General features: G+C 59.7%; 2 protein-coding genes across 9 annotated transcripts; one reads left to right on the plus strand and one right to left on the minus strand.

The window, feature by feature from the left end:
• The first annotated feature begins 1,125 nt into the window (after window positions 1-1,125).
• Window positions 1,126-6,957, plus strand: B4GALT3 (beta-1,4-galactosyltransferase 3). 4 transcript variants are annotated; one of them, XM_042925460.1, is made up of 8 exons: window positions 1,126-1,205; window positions 2,009-2,154; window positions 2,510-2,784; window positions 3,312-3,547; window positions 4,145-4,335; window positions 4,465-4,587; window positions 5,776-5,880; window positions 6,818-6,957. In XM_042925460.1, the coding sequence occupies exons 3-8, from the start codon at window positions 2,523-2,525 to the stop codon at window positions 6,867-6,869; spliced, it is 969 nt and encodes a 322-aa protein (XP_042781394.1). In that variant the 5' UTR covers window positions 1,126-1,205; window positions 2,009-2,154; window positions 2,510-2,522; the 3' UTR covers window positions 6,870-6,957. The 4 variants fall into 4 exon arrangements, with proteins under 4 accessions (XP_042781394.1, XP_042781391.1, XP_042781392.1 ...); XM_042925457.1 differs by lacking the exon at window positions 6,818-6,957 and adding an exon at window positions 6,011-6,792; XM_042925458.1 differs by lacking the exon at window positions 6,818-6,957 and adding an exon at window positions 6,011-6,792 and having other exon boundaries at window positions 2,080-2,154.
• Window positions 6,887-10,622, minus strand: PPOX (protoporphyrinogen oxidase). Of its 5 annotated transcripts, none has more exons than XM_042925453.1 (13): window positions 10,442-10,622; window positions 10,155-10,260; window positions 9,882-10,016; window positions 9,636-9,751; window positions 9,368-9,500; window positions 8,920-9,064; window positions 8,622-8,812; window positions 8,100-8,160; window positions 7,798-7,916; window positions 7,607-7,717; window positions 7,358-7,507; window positions 7,194-7,236; window positions 6,887-7,110 (listed from the first exon to the last, which is right to left on the minus strand). In XM_042925453.1, the coding sequence occupies exons 2-13, from the start codon at window positions 10,239-10,241 to the stop codon at window positions 6,968-6,970; spliced, it is 1,434 nt and encodes a 477-aa protein (XP_042781387.1). In that variant the 5' UTR covers window positions 10,242-10,260; window positions 10,442-10,622; the 3' UTR covers window positions 6,887-6,967. The 5 variants fall into 5 exon arrangements, with proteins under 5 accessions (XP_042781387.1, XP_042781385.1, XP_042781386.1 ...); XM_042925451.1 differs by having other exon boundaries at window positions 9,636-9,766; XM_042925452.1 differs by having other exon boundaries at window positions 9,636-9,766; window positions 10,155-10,622.
• Window positions 10,623-10,806: the final 184 nt, after the last annotated feature.

A 10,806-nucleotide genomic window follows, 5' to 3' on the forward strand; every position in this document is an offset into this window, starting at 1 on the left:
GAGGAGCCTGTCTGAAGTTTGGTCGAGGAGAGTCTTTGTCAATATCTAAATAAAAATGAACACGTGTGAAAGATGTTATTTAACTCACGAGGGAACTGGCAGATGGTATAGTTAGTTTAAAAGAAAATCTGAAGAAGAGACATTTACAGATCAAGAGTACAGAATTGAATATGAAAATGGAGGCAAAAACTGTTTGCTTGTTTGTTTGTTTTGTGTGATGTGGGGAATAGGGGGTTAATTGAACCTGATATCGGGACAAAATTTGCATGTCGGATCAGTTACCTACAGAGTTGTAAAATAGTTCCCATGGAAACAGAATCTCGTAAGGCAGCAGCGGGATCGTCACTTCTGGGAAGTGTTTCCCGAGTCTCTACGTGAGAATGGGTTGCAATTTCTGGGCAATCGTGTTTATCACACTATATTGTTTATATCCTTCCCTTCCTCCCATACACGCTCATGAACTTTTTGAGGCAGACACCGTGACTTACTCCAAGTTTCCTGGCTCTGAACAGCAGCTTCTTAGGAACATAACATGCTAAGAGGGTAGTGGAAGCCGCAAGATAAACATATTGGGTACTAATGGAGCGTCCATTTTATTCTAATATCTGGGAAAACGCAGTTTTACATTGAAGCTGGCGCTTCCCTCTTCACTCAACGTTTCCTTGTTTTATTAACTAACCGTTTCTATTTCAAGGTCGCGGGACACCCTGGGGATACAAAAATGCGCCTGAGCAGTCGCAACGAGATACCCTGAGCAAGAAACAATTGTGAGACTAAGTGGCACTAAGTCGCAGGGGCACCACGGACACGCCGGGAAGGGGCTGGCCCGCCGTGACAGGTCTTGGGGCGCGCCAGAAACTGTCGCACTGGCCTCTGGGTCAGGCTCGGCCCGGCAAGAGAGCCCTGGTTGGAGCTGATGTCTTCCCAGTCTGAGGGGTGGGAAATGGCATCCGGGCCGGAGCGCGTCCAGGAAGGAGAGCCCCCCGCCGGCTCTCGGAGCGCCCCAGCCCCGCCATCCTGCGCTCGGGCCTCTGTCGGCCTCTGTCCCCCTGTCTCGGGCGCCCCGCCCGCCAGGCCCCGCCCCGTGACGCCAGGCCCCGCCCCGTGACGCCAGGCCCCGCCCCGCGGCGCCCGCTTCCAAGATGGCGGCGGCGATGCCTGCCAGGGAGTCCGGGTGGCGGTGACGACGGGAAGCTGGAGAGCAGGTATGTGGGCTGGGGGTGATGGGGTGAGAGGCCCGGGAGAAAGGTTCGGGCGACTGGCGCGTTGAGAAGTTTTGGGCAAAGGCTGGAGGCCAGCTTGAGCGGGGGTGGGGGGGGGCGTCCCAGGTGGACGTTCGGGCAGAGGCCGGTGGGCTCACGTTGCAAATGCAAGAGGAGGTTGGGGTGGGATGGGGGTGCGCGGAAAGAACCGGTCTGTGACCCTCTGCAGCGCGCTGGCCACGCCCCTTCGGTGAGCCAGGCCAGGTATCCCCGACAGGTTCTGCCCAGCCCTCCCTCTCCCTGCCTCACTTTTAGCCGTAACCCTCCTCCCCACCCCCGCTAGGACGGGGATGGGGTAGAAAAGGTAGAGGAGGCCACCCCCACCCTCCTGCCCGCCGCGCTCCGGGGCTGTTTGCTTGCAGCTCCCAGGTGGTCACGCTGCCTGCACCTGCGGAGCTAGCTCCCAGGCACGTGAAGAACGGAAAGGAGCCTGTTTCCTACTCCGCCCTTGGTCCTCCTGAGGCCACTCCACAATCCTGTCGTGACTGCCTCACCCCTCGGCGAAAATAATGGTTCCATTAGCTGCCTTGTCCCTACTCCCCAAACAGGTTGGTCCTGTTGGGGTGGGGTATGGTTAAGCAAGCGTGAACCGACACTCTAGGGCAGCCGGGGCAGAAGCCAGGGACCTACGATCTCTGGCTCCTCCCCTTGTCTTTCCAACCGCTTTCCCTCACTTCCCAGTTTCACCCTGATGTTGAGCTCTGCCCCTCTGGGTGGGTGGTTATCCTTGACCACTTGTGTTACAGCCGGCCCCAGGATCGCTGTTGGAGTGTTGGATGGAGCCCTTCTCTGTCCTCTGTGACATTTCCAATTTTAGATAATGCCTCACATCTCTGCCCCGCCGGGACCCCCCGAAGCTCCCATGACCCCGAAGAAGACAGCTTGAACCTAGGTGAGTCTTTCCCCCTCTAAAATTGGAAGGGAGGTTCTCCAGGGACTCCTGTGAAAGGGACATGGGACCTGAATGATGTAAGCATTCTTGGGGGTGGGGACCGAGAGTAGTTGGCTGAGTGGTTTGGGGAGGAGGTGGAGGAGAGTGAAACTTGGGCTGGAAATGGCAGGTGGTAGGGCTGCTGGCGGTTACATTCTGTTTCTTTTTCGTGCCTGACCGTTCACCTGTGTGCTCCCTTCTGCGACTTTGTTCTTTGTCTCTTCTTCCTCTTAACTTCAATTCTTAACTGAGGATCTCTCTGCTGGCTTGCTCGTTGCCTGCCTGCCCCCCAGAACTCTCCTCTCTCCCTCCTCAGACCTCACCCCAGGATGTTGCGGAGGCTGCTGGAGCGGCCCTGCACACTGGCCCTGCTTGTGGGCTCCCAGCTGGCTGTCATGATGTACCTGTCCCTGGGGGGCTTCCGAAGCCTCAGTGCCCTATTTGGCCGAGAGCAGGGGCCGACATTTGACTATTCTCATCCCCATGATGTCTACAGTAACCTCAGTCACCTACCTGGGGCCCCTGTCGCCCCAGGGGGTCCTCCAGCTCCTCAAGGTCTGCCCTACTGTCCAGAACGATCTCCTCTCTTAGGTGAGTGCAGAAAGGACGAGGAAGTAAAGGGAAGGCCAAGGTGTGGGGACAGGGCTGGGGCGGCAGGAGCGGGCCTTGGAGGATGTTCCAAAGTACCCGAAAGGTGGGCTGAGGTTGACGTGGAGCCCGTTCTGAATTTGGAATTAGATTGGGCTCCTGGGTTGAGCCACAGCTTTCCATCGCCTGGCCATTCTCGTGCTCTCCCTGCCTTGGGCTGGGAATTGCTTCCTTTGTAGATGAGCTCTGGTTTAGTTAGTTGCAAGTCCTGTGTTCTCCCATCTTCTAACGGTAGCCTCCGGCCCAGCGAGGCAGGAGAGAGGGAGCGTGAAAAGAGGCAGGCCGGGTGAAGAGCCTGCACCTTCCAGACTTTGTAAAGCTGTCCCAGTGACGGCTTGTGAGGTTTCTAACGAGCCCTTGGGAAAGCTGAGCCCCGGCAGCAGACTGCCAGGGCCAGAGGCGTTCCCAGGCCTGGGGGTCCTTTTCTCATTGCCCCTCGAATCCCTGACCTGGCCGTTCTCTCCCTACAGTGGGTCCTGTGTCCGTGTCCTTTAGCCCGGTGCCGTCACTGGCGGAGATTGTGGAGAGGAATCCCCGGGTGGAACCGGGGGGTCGGTACCGCCCCGCGGGGTGTGAGCCGCGCTCCCGAACCGCCATCATTGTGCCCCACCGTGCCCGGGAGCATCACCTGCGCCTGCTGCTCTACCACCTGCACCCCTTCCTGCAGCGCCAGCAGCTTGCCTACGGCATCTACGTCATCCACCAGGTACCCCGGCCCCGCCCGGCTCTCTCTGTGACGGAGCCTCAGGTCCCTGCCCCCCCCCCCCCCACTCCCACGTAGTAGGTCCCCGGAACAGTGCTGAGGGGGTCGGACCGTCGAAGATGGGGAAACACGCAGCACTGCCCCGCCAGCTGGCTCGCCCCGTAACTCCTCCGCTTCTGTGTAGGGTGTTGTTCCCACGGTCTTCCGTGATTTCTTCCTTTGTTGAACTTGCAATGGTGCAAGTTTGGGACCGGCCAGACCTGGACTAAAGTTAGTTCTGCCATTTGTCCCACACGTGACCTTGAACACATTTCTTAACCCCCTGAAATGAGGCAAAGAGTGAAAACTAATAGACACCTGTTTTCCGTGGCTATTGGTTGTCAGGATGAAAATGCTAGACAGCGGCATGTAAGTATCAGACACACGCTGATGCTCCACGAGTATTTGCTGAACGAAAAACGAAAGTTTGTCTTTCTCTCCATTCGGCTCGCCACCCTCCCTTCACCCGCCTTTGATCTCCCTCCTTTCATTTTTGTACTTGGGCCCCTCTTCTCCATGCTGCCTACAGACACGGTCTGGTTCTCCCCCATTACCTTCCAGGCTGGCAATGGGACCTTTAACAGGGCCAAGCTGCTGAACGTTGGGGTGCGGGAGGCCCTGCGTGACGAGGAATGGGACTGCCTGTTCCTGCACGACGTGGACCTGCTGCCCGAGAACGACCACAATCTGTATGTGTGTGACCCCCGGGGACCCCGGCACGTCGCTGTCGCCATGAACAAGTTCGGATACAGGTAGAGAGGGCACGAGAGGGCGCGGGGAAGTAGGGAACCCCACCGTCCACTGGGAGGAGGGCCAAGGGGATGTGGGTGGGGATGTCTCCCCAAAAGACTTGTGGAATCCAGGCACCTTTCTCTCCCTAGCCTCCCGTACCCCCAGTACTTTGGAGGAGTCTCAGCGCTCACTCCTGACCAGTACCTGAAGATGAATGGCTTCCCCAATGAATACTGGGGCTGGGGCGGTGAGGATGACGACATTGCTACCAGGTCAGACTTCCTGCCCCCGCTCCCTCCCCTCACCCCCGCCTGGGGGCCTGTCCTCGGAGACCACGCCTGACTCTAGCGAGCCGGACCCGGACCCACACCGGGCCCATTCTTCTCCCTTAGCTTTTTCAGTCCACCCGGGTCAGGCTTTGCGTGCCGGTCTCCATTCTGTCGTCCCCCGGTCTCCTAGATCCTGATGACTTAAGGGAGAGACGATGAGATCAAGAGGCTACAGTATCACGGGATTCCTTCCAGAGTCGGAAGAGGGCCTAGCGATACTGCAGTCCTGCCTGCCGCCAGGCTTGGATCCAGACCACTTCCGGTGGGGCAGGGGAGGAGGGGCTCTGCTCCATACCGCCCAGAACCACTTTGTTGGTTGGAGTCCGTGTCGCTGGCACGGTGCCAGCTCATTTTTAGCCTGTGAAACGTTTTGACCTTCAGCCTCAGCTGACCCAGTTTCCCATCTGTGGCGTGAGGATTTGGGCTTGCTGTGCTAGACCCATTGCGTCCCCTCCCCCCTTGGCCCCTCCGGGACGAGCTCTCTGAATTCTTGTCCTCTGTATGTGTGTGAAGGACCCAGCAGTTTCTAAACGTACGTGTGCTTTCAGTACCTTCCCAGGCCATCTTCAGGTCTTGCTTCTGTGTGTCCCAGATGGGGTTTGTTTCTTTCCAGGTCCTGATTATTTGGTTCTGTTCTTTTCCTAATGACGGGGACAGGTGGAGGGGTCGGGGTGAGGGAGTTGAGGCAGCTCGGCCGCCGTTCTAGATAAGAGTTGCTGAGCTTGGGTCCGCGACTCTCGGTCTTGCCCTGTCCTTTTGATCAGATGGCTCCTCTCCCTGCCCTTCCTGGACTGCCAGGGCGCTTCCCGTTAGCCACTCAGAGAGCAAAGGTGGGACGTGCGAACCCACCTCTGCCCGTTGTTTAACGAGGCCCCAGGGTTTGGATGCACTGGCACCAGCCCAGGCTTTGGATACATCCAGCTTCTGTGTTCTCTCGTGCCACTTCCTTCTTTCTCTTTGACTTTCTCTCTCCTTCCAGTACGTGGCACTTTTTTGCCTAACCGGCGAGAGTGGCTCTCTGTGTACAGAAACACGTAATCGCTTCCTTGCTGGCCGGATGTAGCTCCTGTTGGCCTGTCAGGAGCTTTCCTCCACTCCGGATCCTCCACGGTGCCCTCACTTTTCCCATAGGGTACGTCTGGCTGGGATGAAGATCTCGCGGCCCCCGACATCCGTGGGGCACTATAAGATGGTGAAGCACCGAGGAGACAAGGGAAATGAGGAAAACCCCCACAGGTAGGGAGGACTGCCCGCGAATGGTGACTGGGCCCTCAGGGTTCTGCATCCCAGCCAGGAAACGCCTAGAGGTCCCTAAGTCCCCGGCTGTTTCTCTCTGGGCCTTAGTTCTCCAAACTCTGACCCTCAGATTTGACCTCCTGGTCCGTACCCAGAATTCTTGGACACAAGATGGGATGAACTCACTGACATACCGACTGCTGGCTCGAGAGCTGGGCCCTCTCTATACCAACATCACAGCAGACATTGGAACTGACCCTCGGGGTCCCCGGACTCCCTCTGGGCCCCGTTACCCACCTGGTTCCTCCCAGGCCTTCCGCCAAGAGATGCTGCAGCGCCGGCCCCCAGCCAGGCCTGGCCCTCTGCCTACTGCCAACCACACAGCCCCCCAGGGCTCACACTGACCACTCCTTCCTGCCCACCTCAATCATGAAACCGAATCCGAGGGGTCGTATCCTCCCCGCCCTCGGCTCCTCACTGCTCTCAGAGGGGACGTGGGGGAACTGAACTCCAGTGCTGGGCTGGAGGCAAGGGCCTCTCCTCACTGCTGGACTGGAGCTGGGCTCCTTTAGACCTGGGGGTCCCTCTTTCTAGGGTCACCTGCCAGGGCTTATGACTGTGAATCCTTGATGTCATGATTTTATGTGAGGACTCCTGAGAGTCCCCGGCCCCAGGGGTAAGAGCAGGGCTGGACCCCAAGTCCCTTCCTCTTCCAGGAGAGAAGAGTGATCCGGCTTTTCCTGGGACCTCTGTGAATATTTATTCTATTTATGGTTCCGAGGAAGTAATGTTTGGTGAAGGAAACCCCTCCCTGGGTACTTTTCTGCCAGTGCTGGAGTAGCTTCCTCTTCTGGACCTGGCGCAGGGGGCTGGGATTTTGATATATTTTCTAATAAAGGACTTTGTCTTGCCTCTGCTCCTGCTTGCTGCATCCCAGGCACCTCGTGCCTATCTTTGCAACCTGCCCCCCTGCCGCCTCGTGCCTGTAGGTGACAGAACAACCAGATCCAGCCAAGCTCCAGCAACTTTTATTTTCGTGGGTCAAGAACTGCCACCAGCGGGGCCGGGAGGAGGTGGGAGTTGGGGATCAGCTGTTCGGTTCCGAGCCCAGGACCCGGGCTGCTGCCTGGCGTCCGCTCTCTATACAGTCGTTGACGGCAACCCCCTCATAGGAGGCTCCGGCCAGAGTCAAGGGCAGCCTCTGAGAAGCCAAGAATTGCGTAGCTGCCTCTGGAAAGAAAGGATGAAAGGACGGTTAGAGCTGGGGGTCTGGTCTCCTTGCCCTCCTCAGCACACTCGCTCTCCCAACTCACCCAGTTTTTGCCAGTGGCCTAGTGTATACTGGGGGATGCAGTTCTGGGGAGAGAAGAGGGGATACGGGGAAATTTTTGCTGCTGATGTCCAGGCCCAGGTAGACGGTGACAAATGCACCGCTTCCTGCCTTCGGTGGGAGTCGAGGAGCGTTTGCTCAACTCACCTTGTGCAGATGGACCAAGCAGTGGCTGGGTGGCTCTTTCAGTCCTAACTGGGTGGCAGCTGCTTCCTGGGCCTGTTGTTGGAGCAGCTCCTGAGATAAGACGGCGCCCCTGGCTTCCAGCGTCTGTAACCAGGACCCTCCCAGCATCACCTAGGGAGAGGATATGGCACTGAACAGCCTGGCCTGACCTGCGCTGGGCACGGAGGAGCCCTCTGGAAACCCCCGCTAAGCAAAGCTGTCGCTTCTCACGGTCACTCGGAGGCCAGGGGGGCTTCCGTCCTGCTCAGGGAAAGCAACTGAGTCATACACGATTCCCAGGACGCCCGGGTCTTCTGAGGATGGCACCAAATGTCCGAATCCCTGGGGCGAGGAGAAGACCGGGTCAGGAAGGAGAGGTTCCGGTTGAGCCCACGCCTCTCGTTCCTCTGTGTCACGGCTACCTGCACGGGCAGACGGGCTCCTCGGTACTGCAGGTTCACCACAGCCACAGACACCGCAGTGATGGCGCTCAGGGCCCGGGCCAGAGGCGCAGCCTCCGCAGGGAGCAGCTTGCCGAGCACTGGGGGGGAGAGCAGGCGGGGGCCCGCGTCAGGAGGCCTGCCCACCAGTCTCGCCCGCCCTCCCCGGGGTTGGACCCCCCACAGGGATGACCGGTTCAGGGGCGCAGGATGGTCCCGTGGGTCCCGGAAGCTGAACTTTGCCTCACTCCCGCCGGGGAAGGGGACGGTGGCTACCTCGTTACCTGAAGCCGGAACAGCACTGATAACGTGGTCAGCATCCAGACTGCTGTCCCCTAGAGACACCTGACGGGACGAAAACATTTGAGGGACAGACAGAATGGGAGCGTTGCCCCACTTTCCTAGGCACCAAACGGGCAGGAGAGACTGAGTGCTGAGCCAGGATGAAGAGACTGTGCGATCAGCACAGAACCCCCCCCCCCCCCCCCCCCCCCCCCCCCCCCCCAGTTACTCCAGGAAGCAGACCAGACAAGCCAGCGTGGCCTCTCTGAGATGCGTAATGGAGCTGGGCTGGCCCTTCCCCTACCTAAGCCACTTACAAGCACTACTTCTGTCTAGAGTTGGATCAGGCAGATCTCGGAGGAAGGTCTACAAATAAAGTCTAAGACCCCGGGGTAGCCCGTACTTAAACAGCATCTAGGAAAACCATGAATAACTAGTCTGGCCCACCCCGGCCTGGTTAAAACATAGAGGCAAAGATGGAAACTCTAATTAGACACACATTCCATACCAGGGGCCTCTCCTACCTTCCAGCGCCTGTCTGCCTGGAGGCTGAGCCCACAGACGGGCTGGCCTCTGAGAATACGGACTCCTCTACTAGTCAGGTGGGTGTTAAGGGCTTGGGGCAACGTTTCCAGCCCTCCTCGGAGGGACCACTGGCTCCAGCGCTCGGCTCGGGCCTGGCTAATGAGTGCGGAGTCTGGCTGCGGGCTCTGCCCTGCACAGGGGGAGGCAGGGAAGAATCATTAAAACAGCACCCTGGCCTCCAGTCCCTTACTCTGGCGGTCCTTAATATCTTCACCCCTTGAACCAATCCCCACTCACCTGCTCCCAGCAGCAGCCCCAGTAAAACGGAACGATGGGTTTGCTCGGCTTGGAAGAGACTGGGAAAGCAGGACCTGACGCTGAGCTCTCGGCTGTTGCCTGCAAACACTCCTCGGCAGAGGCTGTCCATGGCTAGAGACGCCACCTTAAGGGTGAGACCACGATTGAGAGGCCAAGGAAGAAGCCGCACAGCCTACTTCCCGCTGGCCCTGCTAGGTAGGGAACAGGGGTGGGGTAGGGTTTCGGTTGGGGAGCAGTCCCGCTGTAGCAAAAGAATGGGAAGCAGCGGAGAGCATCCACTCCCGACTGTTCTGAGGACTACTGGATGTGAAGAGAAGGGGGCGTCCCTAAGCCCTACAGAAGAGCCCCCTTAGGTGGCAGGTATGAGTGGAGGGCTCTGCAGCTGGTTAGGAGGGGAGGGATTTCGGGGCCTCTGGGGCCACGTTACCTCGGGTCCAAGGCGGCGCTGGGCAAAACTGTGCACAGTCTCATCAGGGTCTTTGCCCCTGGGCGCGGTCAACTCCCTCAGCCCAGCCCAAAACAGAGGTTTGGAGAAGGGCGGTGAAGGGCGGAAGAGCCCCCTGCACTGAGGAAAGCATAGTCATATCCATTCATCTGGCTCCTCTTGCCGGGAGGGCTGACAGACTGGGAGATGCAGTGGTGGAAGGGGTGAAAGCCAGGCGGGCAGGGGTGCAGTCAGGAGGTGACGGCGTTACCTGAGGCCCGAGGGCAGCGCATGCAGGGCGCCACCTACGTACAGGAACCTGTTCTTGGCAGCTGGGTGGTCTCCCCGGACAGGCAACACTTCTGAGTCCAAGCCAAGCTCAGAAACCTGCTCTCCACACATCCTCAGGAAGAGGAGAAACTAAGGAAAGGACTGGCCCACCAATGCTCCCTCCCAAGCCTGTCCTCTAGTGAAGGGCCCTCCGCAAGCCCTCCTAGGCATTCCGTAGCCTTCTCACCAGGAGCAGGGTCCGGGCCCCCAGGGCTCCCGCCGGCCGAATTCCTCGAGGTCCAAGTTCAAAGATAGCACCACCTGGCCCTCGGACTGAGCGGATCCAGCCTCCCAGACGCTCGCTGGCCTCCACCAGGACCACCTGGGGACAAGAGGGCGGCACGGCCTACATAGCCTCGGGGTAAATGGTCTGCAGGGGAAGAGGGCAGCGCACTCCCTTTTGCTGGAAACGGGAGGAGGGTATTAAAGCAGCCTCCCTCTGGCACGACGGGGCACTCACCTTGGGGGGACAGGGGGCCCGGCTCAGGTGGTAACTGGCGGCCAAGCCGCTGATGCCTCCTCCCAGCACGACCACGGTCCGGCCCATTAGGAAGCCTCGGCGTAGCCTGGGTAGGGGGCGCGGTGGGGGAGGGGGATCGGACAGGCTGACCGGGCTGCACCTGCTCTGCGGAAGCCCCCCAGGTTCCACGTTCCACCCCAGGTCCGGGCCACTGCTCCAGGGGAAACCCGCAGAGCCCGCGGACGGGGTGGGGCTGGTGAGGTCCCCGCCCAGGGCCCAGGACCCACCCGCGAGAGGGCCGAGGGAGCTGGAGGGAGAGGTCTCCGGGTTCCCCGGCCGGCGCCCGGCGTGGAGGCGGATAAGGACCCCGCCCGCGCTATCTGCCCGCGCAGGGTTCGTGGCGCCGTGAGGGGCCCCAGGCCCGCGGCTCGGGCGCCGCCGCTCCGGCCGCCCCCTTCGGGCCCTCAGACTCCGCGTCCACTCCCTCCCGCCTCCGGATTGGCGGGCCCTGGGAGGCCCCGGATCACGCCCACCAATGAGAGCACAGAGCCGGAGGTGGCTCCCCCCCCCCCCTCCGCCTCTGCCCCGCCCCGCGGAGGCCGGCCCTGCGTGAGGCTGCGGCGCCGGGCGGCGGTTAACTGCTTAGGTGCCA

Source organism: Panthera leo, chromosome F3 (genome assembly GCF_018350215.1).
Source record: "Panthera leo isolate Ple1 chromosome F3, P.leo_Ple1_pat1.1, whole genome shotgun sequence".
In the NCBI taxonomy this organism is placed as follows: domain Eukaryota; kingdom Metazoa; phylum Chordata; class Mammalia; order Carnivora; family Felidae; genus Panthera; species Panthera leo.